We start from the raw sequence: 14,094 nt of genomic DNA, 5'->3' as shown, positions 1-14,094 counted from the left end.
GTGTAGGCCTTGTTTGGTTGGCAGCTACGATGCACGGAAACTTCAATTCACTCGTGTCGGAAATATTTCGGGGTCATTTCTGTAAATATAGTTTTGGGTACGTTTCTGATAATAATGAAAAATTGGAAACGCGTTTCCACACAAAATAATTCCGTATTTCATTTTAAATAAAAAGTCCGAATTGTATATGCTTAAAAAAATCTTAAATATTATGTCTCATTTTCATTTCTAGTGGTGTTTTAATATTATTGTAGATATTAATTTCATACTAAAATAAATCTAAAAAACTCAAATGTAATTTGTGGAATGATATTAAACATTATAATATTCTTTGGAAATTATGATATGCTAATAAGTTGGTAATTAGGTGCAATTAGTTAAAATAGTCATTTTATATGCTACTTTATAAAATGGTGTTAATTACACCAAATCATATTTCACCTCTATATTTGGTAGGAAAAATAAGATTTGGTGGAAAAAATAGGAATATAGGAAAATAGAAAAAACCCGAAAATTCCTTCACCAAAAAAATTTGGTGGAAAAATAAGATTTGAGTATATGATGATATGGGGGTTTAACACGGTGGGAGGCTAGAACCAAATATTCATAATTTTAGGTGTAATGGTGATATGGGAATTTCGGGTAGGAGACTAAAAATACCTAAATCAAATGAAAAAATGCCGATATAGCTACCGATCGAAGATGCTCTTAGTAATGATGACTTGATAGGATAATCATGGTAAATGACACATATACCCTTCTTATTTAATGGACCCCTACTCTTTCCGTGGCCTTTTGGTCATTTCATGGCAAGTTGGACTTGCTCCCAACTCTCTATTACACAAGTCGAAAGGTCATGGCTTGATTAATTGTCAAATGAATTTGGGATTTGGGTCTCCGGCCACTATTTATACTAGACTTTTTTTATCATCAATGCCGAAGCTTGATAATGTACAATAAAATATTCTATTGGCGGCGGATATATGTCAACCCATTTTTTTATTAGTTCAAGACCTCCAACATAAAAATACTAATTTACCCTTGATGGAATTCAAAACCAAATAAAAAACATAAATCATAAAATAAATAAAAAAAATCGGCGTTGTCGGCGTTGTGTCGCCGATTTGATTAACAAAAATCGGTATTGTGACGCCGATTTTCGTGTACAAATTCGGTGTGGATAAACCGATTTGGGAAAACAAAGAAAACACACAAAAAAATCAATTTCAATCTCAATTGTTTTTCTAAAATCAGCTAACGCATTGCAACCCAACAAGAAGTAAGCATAGATTAATGTTCATCCACGCATATTTTTCAAGAATCGATGCTCGATTAATGTTTTTGAGTTGACAAACAAAAGTTTAGTAAAAAAGACTTGGTGGTGGTGGGGTGGTGGTGATGGTGCGGTGGGTGGGTCGCTGGTCGTCGTCGGCGCGGTGGAAGTGGAAGTGTCGCTGGTCGGTGTCTTGGCGGTAGGGGTGTGAACGAGCCGAGCTCGAGCTCGAGCTCGTCGAGTTCTTTGGCTCGAGCTCGAGCTCGTGTTAATTTTGTCGAGCTCGAGCTCGAGCCCAATCTCTCTCTGTTTTTTTTTTTTTTTTTTTTTTTTTTAATTATTATTTTATTATTAAAAATTATTTTAAAAAAATACAAAATAAAAACTAAATTGTGATTATATATTTTTTTAATATTTGTATTTATTTCTATAATATTTTATATTATTATACATTATTTAAATAAAAATAACATATAAAAAATAAAAAAAATAAAAAAATAAAAAATAATAATAAATAAGGCTCGCGAGCCGGCTCGCGAGCTGATGAACAACTAAAATACGGCTCGAGCTCGAGCTCGAAAACCTCGAGTCCGAGTTCGAGCTTTTTACGAGCCGGCTCGTCGAGCTCACGAGTCGGCTCGGCTCGTTTACCACCCCTACTCGGCGGTCTGGTGGCGGCAGTTGTGAGTTTTTTCTATATATATTTTTTTTAATTTTTTTTTTGGTCTTGAACAAATTAAAAATAGAGTTTGTTTGTATTTGTGCATTATTTAATGATAAGGGTATATTCGTCCTGTTTGGTCTTGATGTAATAAAATTAAATTAATTTACGAGCTTGAACTAATAAACTTCTTTATGTGAGTTTGAGCTAATAAAAAAATGGGTTTGCATATATGCTTCACCTATTTATTACCTTATTTCCTTCAAACCAAAAGAGGGCGAACGGGCATGTTTGGTTTGAGGGATATGATTATGTAGATTGTAACTGTTCGAATTTTTTCTTATCAATCCAAATAGGTCATGTGATCGAATGTGAAAAGGTAAATATTGTGCCAATAAAGTTGTACAAACGTTGAATATACAATTTGAAGATTTACTTGACTTGAAAATCAGATACGCTACTCTTTATCTATTCAATGTTCAAGTAAAGAAAGCCAAACATTTGATAAATTTGGATTACATAATCTATCACAATTTATCACCCACTAAATGTGCCCAAAAGAGTTGCCCCAACAGTTTTAGGAGCAAAGTAGGGAGTTGTGAACTTGTGATTTAATTTTATTTTTCTTTTTCTCTTTTTCTTTTTTGTTATATAATCAGAAAAATATTTTGTTTATTTATTTTATATATTTTTTATATGCTAATTAAGGATACATAAATTTTATATTATTGTAGATAGACTAATTACATTTTTATGAGGTTTAAATGAAGATTAATGAATAATATTTTGTTTATTTTATTTTATTTTTTATTCATTGAATATTTTTATTTTAAAAACATATTTAATTGATTTATTGGAATTCGTCTCATTTCTTTATTTAAAATTTTATATGATAAAATAAAACAATGCATCTTACAATATGACAGAATATTATAAATATAAGAGCTTCCGAATCTCTTTGCCTCTCGCCCTTCAAAATTTTCTTTCGTGCATCTGTTAATTGAGACTCGTTTTGGGTGTCTAAACTCCGTCTCCGACAATTCTCCAAACAACTTGAGATTCAAGACATGGCTTCATTAGATTACTCCAATATAATAATTAATTTTTTATCCATTGAAGCCAGGCCCAAGAGAAGCAAAGTTGTTGGCCATCTTTTGATTTTTGGTTTTGAATGTCAATTTGTAGGCACCAGGATAGGGTAAAATGATAAATTCATAAACTAGATTTGGTGGACTTGTGAAGACTTTTGTTTAATTGTTGGAATCTTGGACACATGTTGCGCTCTGATTAGCTAGAAATAATAATAATACGCATTTAATTAATTAAGTCTATAAAATTTTAATTAATTTGAGTCCAAAACAGGCCGAACTCCAAACATTTTCAAAGCCCAAATCCCATGACGACCCTCAGTGAGGCATGGATCGGGTGGGCGGCAGCACATGTGTCGTTTTGCACTTAAAATCACACTTGGTTAGGAATTATATGCTAACTATCCACATTCCAGTATTTAAAAGTGTTCTCATCAAAACATTTTTTTTTTCCATTGTGGGATGGTGCATTTTTACTCTCCACTTTTCATAATTAATCTTATTTAAATGTCCATCTTTATTCATTTGAATTCCGAAGTCGATTTTGAGAAATTAACTACGCTAGATTCTTCTTCTACTCGAAATGTAGATCTTAAATATATATTTTATTTTTATTTTTCGATAAACATAGCCTACTTGAATATTTTATTAAATTTGGGTTAATATCCACTTTTGCAACATAAAGAACTCTTCAAACTTCTACTCAAGCATAGAAAATCCATACGAATTTTTACTACATAAATTTAGAAAATAATGGTCCAAATTCTAATTCATTCCTACATTCCCCTATGAAGCCATCTTGTTGAGCGGTGATATCACTCCGAATGCACTGTTCTGCAGCGTCGGTCAGTCGATGGACAAAATCGTGATGTCTTCAGATGGAGACTGGAGCGGCGATGCGGGTTCACAAACGACTTTATACGCATCGACGAGGCTTAAGGTTGAGATCTCATCGCCGAGTTGAATGACAGCGAGGTGGCCGACTATGGTGGCGCGCTTGACGAAGGAGTTTAGGGGAGGATTTGTGAGGGGAATTCGACGTTTACTTTTTAGAATATAATGTGGATAGTGTTATTTGAGTTGGAGAAATTAATGGCTAGGAAAATTTTGTTAGTTTATATTATGATTTCCCACAATTAATATTGGTTTTTATTAATTGAGTTGTGTATATCTACATGAGGAGATTCATTTCATACATGTACATTCTTAAAAAAACATGAATAACTCGTTCGGTTATCAATATTGGATTAGATTGGATTACATAAGATTAGATTAATTCCCTACTGACTAATTAATTATTTAGTTAGTAGCATGTTCGGTTTCTTAGATTAGATTTTCTATTAAATTCATTAAAATCACTTATTATATATGAATTGTCTATAAAACCACTTAGTTTACACTAAGAAAATATGATTTTAAGGATAAAATTGTATTTTTCCTTTTTAGTCGCCCCCTATGTGTTACTAATTTAATGAAATAGTAACATTTAATAGCGGGCTTTGATTTTACTAGTGGATTTGAAAAAGTGTGAATCTTGTCAACCGAACTTGTTATTAGCCCCTACTATTCAATCAATAAAACTTTATAGCGGTAATCGAACGAGCCCGAAGTAGACTGAATGGAAATTGTCTCTCCAGTAGAAGTCTTTAATTGCATAGTTAAGGTTAAAAACACACTTACTCGTTATTTGGCCCAAAACTCTGATTAAATGTTTGTAATTAAATTGTAACCGGACCATTTGTTTTTAAAAAAAAATGAAAAAAAAAAAAAGCGGATGCCACTCAGCACATGACCATCTCATGTGGAAAAAAATATTATTTAGGGTAAACTTCATTTTACCTACCTGAACTATACCCAACGTATAGAATACCCCCTGAACTTCAAAATGAACCAAAACGGTCCCTCCCAATTCTTGGTCAACGTTAAACAGCGTTAAAAAATTAACGGACGTTAATTCTAATGTGCAATTACATTTATAGCCTCTAGTGATACAGCTTTGGTCTTTCTTCATTTTTATTTTTTATTTTTCTTAGAACTGTCAATCTTCTTCATTCTTCTATCTTCTTCCTTTCTTTTTTAATAATTTCTCTGAGATTCTTCTACCAAAACCCAGAAATTTTATCTTCACAAAGAAATCTGATTTTGCCAAGTCCGACGCCAATGTTACTAAATAATCAATCTTTTCGTCCTCCCTCCAAATCGGTGCCAAGACCGTGATAACACCCACTCAGACCTCATTTGACCCCGACGGGAGGTCAAGCTTCTCACAACTTGGAGCACAAATTACGGGCTCCAACGGATACGGTGAACTTTTGATGAATTGCAACGGGATTCGATTTTGGAAACCCAAATACGGTTGTTCGGGTTTCTGCCGGTTCGGCGGTCGGAAATTTGAAACCAAGAGTAAGGAAGAAACCAATAAGAAAGCAGCCTTTGCTCCGCCACACACAACCAAGATCCTGGCGGAATCCGCTACTATCATTCCCAAAAACAGAATTATGTAATCTGCTATATATTCTCAATTTTCTTGGATGATTTTGGTTTTTTGGGCTCTTGTTGTTATTGTTCCTTAAGATATAATTTTATTTAGTTTTCCATTTTTTGTTAAATTGAGCGAGCTTTGCGTTATTCTACATCAATTAAAGAAGTCTTTCTTCACAAAATTGGGTGATTTTTTTTGCTGAACTTTCTCATGTTCTGTTGTTGAATATGAATTGACCGAAAATGATGGTGGTGTGGAGAAGGAGACGAAAGCGGAAATAGTAATAATGATAAGGGGTAAAATCGTCCAAAAGCTACTCCAGCTGTCATAGATATGAAAGTCAAAGTGCCACATCAGCCAAGGTAGACGGAATTTAAACTGAGGGGCTATTTTGACTCATTTTGAAGTTTAGGGGGGTATTCTATACGTTGGGTATAGTTCAGGTAGGTAAAATGAAGTTTACCCTATTATTTATTCTCTATTCTTTGTGGGACCCATTTCTTAAAGATTGGAAACTCTTAATCGTATAGTTAACAGTTAACACAGGTTAGTTAACTCCTTTCAAAGTTTTAATTACTGACGTTAATTTAGAGCAATTAATTTAGGGTTTAAGATATTTTTACACAGTAAAACAACAGAGACAAAAATACAACTAAAAATACTATCAAAAATAGGGTAAACTTCAATTTACCTACCTGAACTATACCCAATGTATAGAATACCCCCCTAAACTTCAAAATGAATCAAGACAGTCCCTCCGTTTAAAATCCGTCTCCCCTGGCTGAGTTGGCACTTTGACTTTTGAATTTATAATTATTTTAATATTTTTTGCATTTGATTTGACATTTTCACCCCTTAATTTATTTTATTATCTATATGTGTGTGTGTATATATATACATTTCTCTATGTATATACTATATACTATATATACGTATTCATCTCTCTTCTACTTGCAGAAATTGATTATGGCAAACATTCATAACCTTGATTGAAGAACAATAATATTTTAATCAAAAAATAGATTGAAGAACAATAAATTTGTGTCTGGGTATTTTCATTTTTTTCATTCTCATGGCATGACTAATTCAAGGTGACAAACGGAGGAATCAAAACAACAAAAGCACCATTCCCATCCCAGGCTTTGTTTCTCCACACAGTCGTAAAGGGAAGGGGTGGATATGTACATCAATTAGGGCTTCAGATTTGGGGCTTTGTTGAAATCGCCCCATTTTTTTGCGTTTCTTCTTGAATTTCTTGAAGGTATTGGTGGTGAGAAAAGAGGTTGAAAGCGGAGGTGGAAAGACCCATGACTATGGTGGTGGTGGTGGTGAAAGAAAGGTGGCGACACCGTGGATTTAAGGGTAATTGTTTTTTACCCGTTTGTGGAGACGATTGCGCGGTAGATGGAGAACAACCCATTGATTCGAATCTTGAATGGTTGATTACTTTTTGGTGAGAGAGAGAGAGAGAGAGAGAGAGAGAGAGAGAGAGAGAGAGAGAGAGAGAGAGAGAGAGAGAATTGATGAAAAAAAGATAAAATTTTGGGTGTTAGCTAATCGGAAGAACAGAGGCAGGAAAAAGAAAGAAGAAAGAGGGAGAAGAAGGGAGGAGGAAGATGGTAAGGGCATATATGTAAAATCACTTTAAAACTAACGGTTTTACTCCAATACTTACGGTGTTACACATTTTAACGGTTTTTAACGTTGACCAATAATCAGGAGGGACCGTTTTGGTTCATTTTGAAGTTCAGGGGGGTATTCTACACGTTGGGTATAGTTCAGGTAGGTAAAATGAAGTTTACCCTTAAAAATATAATAATAAAAGAATGTTATTTTAGTTCTTTGAGTAGATTTAATTTAATTAAGTGTAAGCTATTTGTTCAGTTGTTTTCTCTTGAATTATTTGTTTCAAGCTCTTTTTACGGTTACTTTTTCATGTTATTCGTAATTACTGTACATTATATTAGTATTTAATTTAATATATTTTTTCAATTTAATATAATAGTTCAATAAAATAAATATACTAGAAAAAATATAATAGTATTTATTATTTTAGTAGAAATTTTCATAAGAACAACATGCAACACCGAGTAGATTTTAATCTTAAAAGAATGGGCTCTCTTGAGTGTAGATTTCACACTCATATGTTTACTTTACGTAAATTTTTTATTTGAATTTAATTAAATTTGTGCTTTAATTAATATATTTTGTATTTAATAGGTGAAAAACGAAAATTTAGTCTTTATGAAGGAAAAATGATCAAAAAGAAAGGAAAAAATTGCTAATAAGGAAATAAATCAAATTGGAAGAATGAATCTCACAACACTTTGGCAGTGCCAATCGTTTTGAGCATATCTCTCTCGTACGAACTCCAAGTCACCTGATTCCAACGGCATTGGAAATCTATTTTCAAGGGCTACAAATCGTATCTCGTGCATTTTTCCTCAATTTGAAACTCTAACAAGGTCAAAAACGGATTCAAAACTGACTGAAGTGTAGAAAAAAGTTTCGGACGGTTGTCCCACGTTTGTAATAGAATCTGGGACGGCCCTCGTCCATAGCGAAACTGGACAGTAAACTACGAACATTGAAACGGCTGTTCGAGACCCGAATCTGCATAGTTATGGAGTTTTAATTGTACAAGGAAGTTCTTTCCTTTTGAACAAGTTTTAACCACTATATAAACACAATTTAATGGGATCCAAGCACGAAATTTTACACCAAAAAACGCGAAGAATGAAGATTGAAGACTCAAGCATAGTTTTTCTTATTTATTTTATGAGTTTTATTTTGTTTGTCCTAAGAATTACAAGTACCTAAGTCTTTATTTCTAGGGTTTTATTCGAACCATTTGTGGGATTCATGAACCCAATTATGTGATTTTATGTAATTATTAATTTTGGATTATTTCTTCTACTTTATTTATTTAGTGCATGAACTTGATCACTTTATGTGCTTTATTGTAATTGTTGAATACAAGAATCGTAAGATCGGTTTAACAATTAGAACTGTGGTAGATGTGTCTTTGTTGTGTTATCATATGAATATAGATAACCTCTTAGCTAACTGATATGTCTATTGGCTCAGCCCAATAAACCCATATTTACTGGGTCACATGCCTAATTTAATAGTTATTTCTACGGAAGTCCAATCACATCCAAATAAGGTTGAGCCCGATAAATTGATCTCAGCCCAATCAATAAACGGCTCACTCGTCCTAAATGGCTCACTCGTCCTAAACGGGTCGGTTTCGAATATGAGACACGCCAAATCTGTACCGATTGTCATCCGTAACTCACACTAGGTTTGCCAACTTTGAGTCCAAGTGCTATGGGACTCCCTAGAGGTGTGATGAACGTGAGCCGGAACAAAAGGAGAATAGGCATAACATAAAGCTGATAGAACACTACTTTTTAATAATAATGTAATCATCTTTACACTTCCATCACCAATCACTGTTGACTTTTGTGTTGAGCACTGAATATTAGATGGCCAAGTTCCATTTGAATCTTTGTTGCCGTGAGAGATGAGACAATATGAAGAGAAGCAAAAGCTACAAGCCGTTGCTCTTTTTTTTTGTTTTTTGTTTTTTTTTTTTTATCTCTTCATTCATACCACCCAGCTATAATTCGCTATGGCATTTAAATTAGAAAACAACTCAATTTACCACCTTAAATTTCCTATATTACCCTTTTCCCAAAATTCACAATACCAAAATTAATATACTCCTCTCTGTCCCTTGCTGAATGTCTTTTTGGGCTGTTTTTTAGTCCATAATTATTTGTCAATTTAGAGTTCCAATTGGGTATTAATTGCATTTTAATTAAATTTGCCCCTCATCACTCTTAAGTCTTAATTAATTAATTAAAAACTAATTAATGACAAGCATATTTTAAATTTCACTATGTTATTTTTGGTATAATATATTAACTATCTTAATAAAGGCGTAACCACCCAAAACGATATATAATAAGGGACCTGAGGGAGTATAATATTTCAACTGAAAACTCTTCATCCAACACCAATTTCAACTTAGAACCACAAATACCGTTAGCAAAAGGGAAAATACTAAGATTTGTTAACACAATTATATATATATATACACATGGCAAATTACGGTCAATCCCCTAAGGTAGGCTAAATTATAAAATAAAAAACCCTCATATTTGGTTAATTACAACCACCTCTATGTATTGTCATACACGTCCCTTATGGTATCAAATGTATCTATTAAATAAGAGGTTTTTGTCGTAAGAAAATATAGTTGAGGGGAGCAGTAGTAATTACTCAAACAGAAAGGGTTTTTTTTTGTAATTTGATCTTATCTCGGGGTGAACACACACATATATATATATATATATATATATATATATATATAACACCAGTCTCTTCCTCCACCCCAGACAAGACACAAGACAACTAGAGAAAAATGAACCCCTATGCACAAGATGCATCATCCATAATAGAAGAGGAAATCAAGAAAAAGCTCTTCAGAAATGCCATGAAGAGCAACTGGCAAGAAGTCATCAACATATACAAACAACACCCACAGTCCCACAAGGCCCAGACCACCAGATCCGGAGACACCGCAATTCACATAGCAATATCCGACGGCCAAGAATCGATAGTGGAAGAGCTCGTTTCCATAGTCTCGAAAACCACACCCTCAGCTCTGGCCATCGAAAACGAACTCGGAAACACGCCCCTCCACTTTGCTGCCTATCTCGGAAACATCGAAATGTGCAGCTGCATTGCAACATCAGACTTGAAACTCATAGGTGTGCGTAATAAAGAAAACGAAACTCCCTTCTTTATATCCGTACAGCATGGCAGAAAGCACGTTTTTCTCCGCCTCCATTCATTTTGTAAAAACGGAGAGGGGTATGAATATGGCAGGAGGAACGATGGCGAGACCATTCTTCACTCCGCTATCTCGGGAGAATATTTCGGTGAGCCCATATCATGAACAAGTCAAAATTGCTAGGTTAAAATAGTCTATTTGTTAAGTTGGAGACAAAATAGTAGGTACAAATTTATGTACCATTATATCTCCAATAAAAAAAAAAAAAAAAAAAAAAAAAAAAAAAAACTATTGTACCTAAAATTTAGAGAGTATTGCCTGAGAGATCATAGTTTTGTTTATATTTTCCGGCAGATATAGCGTTTCAAATAATTCACCTGTACGACAAGCTTCTCAACGCGGTAAACATGCATGGATTATCACCACTTCATCTTCTGGCAAGCAAACCATCTGCCTTCAGAAGTGGAAACCATATTAGAGGTTTCCATAAACTTATTTATCATTGTGAGTGTGTTTTTTTTCTCTACGTTTTTTTGTTATTTTTAACTTCAAATCCAAGATATTTGAATCAGAGTGTGAAGGCATAAATAATTATTACAGAGTTATCTTTGTATAAACCGCATGTTATTTGTGAAGGTATATTTGTTGATGAGCTGGAGCTAGAATACAACCACACTCTATCTGAAGGCCTTAACTACGAAGAAAACGCCGGATATCCAGAGAATTATCAGACCTGCGTAGGCTTCATTTTCTTGCTGAGGAATATAATATGGGTACTGAGTAAGTATCCATGAAACAACTATATTCTTTTTTTTTTCTCCCTTCTTACAGTTAAATATAGATTCTGTTAATTAGTGTCTGCTTTAACTCACAACAGCACCGTAACTCCATAACTAACGCCGTGGACCCGTCTTTTTTCTTTCTGAAGTTTTAAACTTTTCCAGCTAGTTCCAAATATATTAGACACGACAACAAAATCGAGCTTTTAAAAATCCTGGAATTTGTGTCATATTTTACATTAACAATTTCCCATTTCCATGTACGTAGAGACTAAAAGTATATAGTATTTTCATGTTCTATTATTCTTCCCAGTGGGTCACAGCAGTCAACAACAAGATTCAAAGAATCCAAAGGGTCAGAGACATGTTAATAAACAAGGTGAAGGTTTCTGTTGGATTCCGTAGCTAGAAAATACGATTTATGGATGTCTATAAGATATGGTATCTGTGTTTTGTAGGAAGTATTGTGTCTGAAGACAATGTTGTTGGCAAAAATCAAGAACTAGGTTAAAAGTTTTTTCGTCTTCTCTTTTCCTACATATATAATATCTCTTTTGTTGACGCTCTATTGCTTTTTTCCCTTTTCCAGTTGGCTCTAGTAAAAACACGATGAACCAGCAAACAGATCCAGAGGGGCAGCAATCATCTGATCGTAAACTTAAATTAACTTCATATAGACAATACCTTATTTCTACTGCACATTCCAGATTTTAAATTAAGATTTATATTAAAAGACAAACCTTAAAATCGAGCTCGTCTTATTCTGTTCAGCAGACGCATCCAGCAGACCCAAAGCTCAAGGACATCAATTATTTCCGGAGAACTACTTCACATGCTTTCATGGTCTCAAATCTTTGTCCAAAGCAATGCTGGTGATTCTTGGCTTAGGTAAGCCTCCTACAAACTGAAAAAAAAACATTTTCATAAACTCATTAGAAATGGCTGAATTTGATTTCTCCTGCAAAACAAGGGTCGATGCAAATAGTAAAGCTCCGAGAGAAGAAGGAGAAGCATATATGGTCAGTCCAAATCATGGAAAAATTGCTCGATCATGCAGCTTCCTATGAATACGAAGACAATGGAAGGACCCCACAACATTTACCACCACGAATAAAAGAAACAACACCTTATGCCCTCGTTGATGGTTACACTGTTAATTTCAGGACTCATTTCCTGATTCGGAAATGTTAAATGTCGTTTCAATTTCACTAATACCATTTTGACTTCAAATGTGATTATGACTGTTTTCGAGTCTATTTTGGTTAAATTCAAAGCATGAAACATGTAGTCCTCTAAGTTAGCTTTTTAATCCAACTTGAATCAGGCTAGATTGGATGTCGGCTGACAAAATTATGCATGAATGAGTTACTGTTTGAGTTAAAGATAACTCAAAACATCAAAATTGTAGGCGGTGTTCATTATATCATTCATATCTTTCTCACCCGACATCAAATATTTGTTGATTCAAGTTTGATAAGAAAGCCAACTTAAAGAACGACAAATCCCGGCGTTTTGACTTTTGCCAAATTCAAACCCGAAACTGGTAAAAATCACATTTGAAGTCCGAAAGATACTAGTAAAAATAAAACGGCATTTATCATCTCCCTTTCTGATTTTGCCAGCCCTAGAAACAGACTGAAGTTGTTACTAACTATTCTGCAGATGAAAGAAAGACAGATGCGGAAATGGAGAAGAGAGAAACACCGATTCTTATTGCGGCAAAGAATGGCATAACCGAAATAGTGGCTAAGATCCTCGAACTATTTCCGGTGGCCATACACGACATGAACAATGAGAGGAAGAATGTAGTTCTGCTTGCGGTTGAGAACAGGCAGCCACACGTGTACGAATTCTTAATGAAACGAAAAATAATGAAAGAAACCATTTTCCGCAAAATGGACAAAGATGGCAATAGTGCTCTGCATCTTGCAGCAATGTTGGGTGAAAACAAACCCTGGCTCATCCCAGGTGCTGCACTGCAGATGCAATGGGAAATTAAGTGGTACGAGGTACGAAGATCGATTCGTTTTTTTTTTCTTGGCACGAAAATAAAATGAATTTGATTCTTCTGAAAAAAAATAAAAAATGTTTATGCTTGGTTTCGATTGAAATGCAGTTTGTGAAGAATTCAATGCCGATGCACTTTTTCATACGGTACAACCAGAAGGGGCAAACGCCGAGGGAAATATTCAGTGAATCTCACCAGAAACTGCTCAAGGAGGGCGGAGAGTGGCTGACGAGCACCTCCGAGTCGTGCTCGGTGGTGGCGGCGCTGATTGCAACGGTGGCGTTCGCGACCTCAGCCACCGTCCCCGGCGGAGTGAAGTCGGACATCGGCACACCGACGCTGGAAAATCAACCGGCGTTCAGCATATTCGCAATCGCTTCCCTAATTGCGCTGTGCTTCTCCGTCACGGCGGTCGTGATGTTCCTGGCGATTCTCACCTCCAGGCATGGCTGCAAGCCTGCAACAAAAAAAATTTCATAAATTCCCCCAAATTTTGATTTGTTTTTTTTTGCCAGAATTTTGTATAAATTGAAATGTAAAATTGCAGGTACCAGGAGAGAGATTTCGGGAAGGACCTGCCGAGGAAGCTTCTAGTGGGGCTGACGTCACTGTTCGTGTCGATAGCTTCTATGTTGGTGTCGTTCTGCGCGGGGCACTTTTTTGTGTTGAAGAAAAAGCTACAGTACGCCGCCTTCCCGGTGTACGCAGTAACTTGCTTGCCGGTGACATTTTTCGCCGTCGCGCAGTTTCCGTTGTATTTTGATCTTGTGCGGGCTACTTTCCGGAAGGTGCCACAGAGGAGCTACAAGTGAGATCGATCCGAACAAGAAATTGTATTGAGTTTGTTGCGCGCGTGGTCTTTTCATTGTTTTCTTGGGTAAACGAATTCCGATTTTTATCCCCTAAACTCAATTTGGTTCCACAGATTAGTCAAAATTAATTGAATAGTAAAATTTAATTTGATGTTCGATTGGTGTTGTGAAAATAATTTTATCGTGGTTT

The 14,094-nt window shown here is 35.0% G+C and overlaps 1 protein-coding gene across 4 annotated transcripts; it reads left to right on the top strand.

The window, feature by feature from the left end:
* The first annotated feature begins 9,889 nt into the window (after positions 1 to 9,889).
* LOC105954105 (uncharacterized) lies at positions 9,890 to 14,059 on the top strand. Of its 4 annotated transcripts, none has more exons than XM_088813419.1 (11): positions 9,890 to 10,453; positions 10,660 to 10,809; positions 10,942 to 11,085; positions 11,398 to 11,463; positions 11,543 to 11,590; positions 11,674 to 11,736; positions 11,859 to 11,972; positions 12,055 to 12,228; positions 12,747 to 13,093; positions 13,201 to 13,535; positions 13,640 to 14,059. In XM_088813419.1, exons 1-11 carry the CDS (start codon positions 9,934 to 9,936, stop codon positions 13,902 to 13,904), a joined length of 2,226 nt encoding a protein of 741 aa, XP_088669545.1. In that variant the 5' UTR covers positions 9,890 to 9,933; the 3' UTR covers positions 13,905 to 14,059. The 4 variants fall into 4 exon arrangements, with proteins under 4 accessions (XP_088669545.1, XP_012833229.2, XP_012833231.2 ...); XM_012977775.2 differs by having other exon boundaries at positions 11,856 to 11,972; XM_012977777.2 differs by lacking the exon at positions 11,543 to 11,590.
* Positions 14,060 to 14,094: the final 35 nt, after the last annotated feature.

This window comes from Erythranthe guttata, chromosome 14, assembly GCF_056151865.1.
Source record: "Erythranthe guttata isolate IM_541 chromosome 14, IM_541, whole genome shotgun sequence".
In the NCBI taxonomy this organism is placed as follows: domain Eukaryota; kingdom Viridiplantae; phylum Streptophyta; class Magnoliopsida; order Lamiales; family Phrymaceae; genus Erythranthe; species Erythranthe guttata.
This window is presented reverse-complemented; position numbering and strand designations above follow the sequence as displayed.

Excerpts from the sequence above, each read along its gene's own strand:
- LOC105954105 (XM_012977775.2), top strand. The coding sequence starts at position 9,934 with ATGAACCCCTATGCACAAGATGCATCATCCATAATAGAAGAGGAAATC. Across the intron at positions 10,454-10,659 it reads TATCTCGGGAGAATATTTCG|ATATAGCGTTTCAAATAATT; the intron begins GTGAGCCCATAT and ends ATTTTCCGGCAG. Across the intron at positions 10,810-10,941 it reads CCATAAACTTATTTATCATT|GTATATTTGTTGATGAGCTG; the intron begins GTGAGTGTGTTT and ends TTATTTGTGAAG.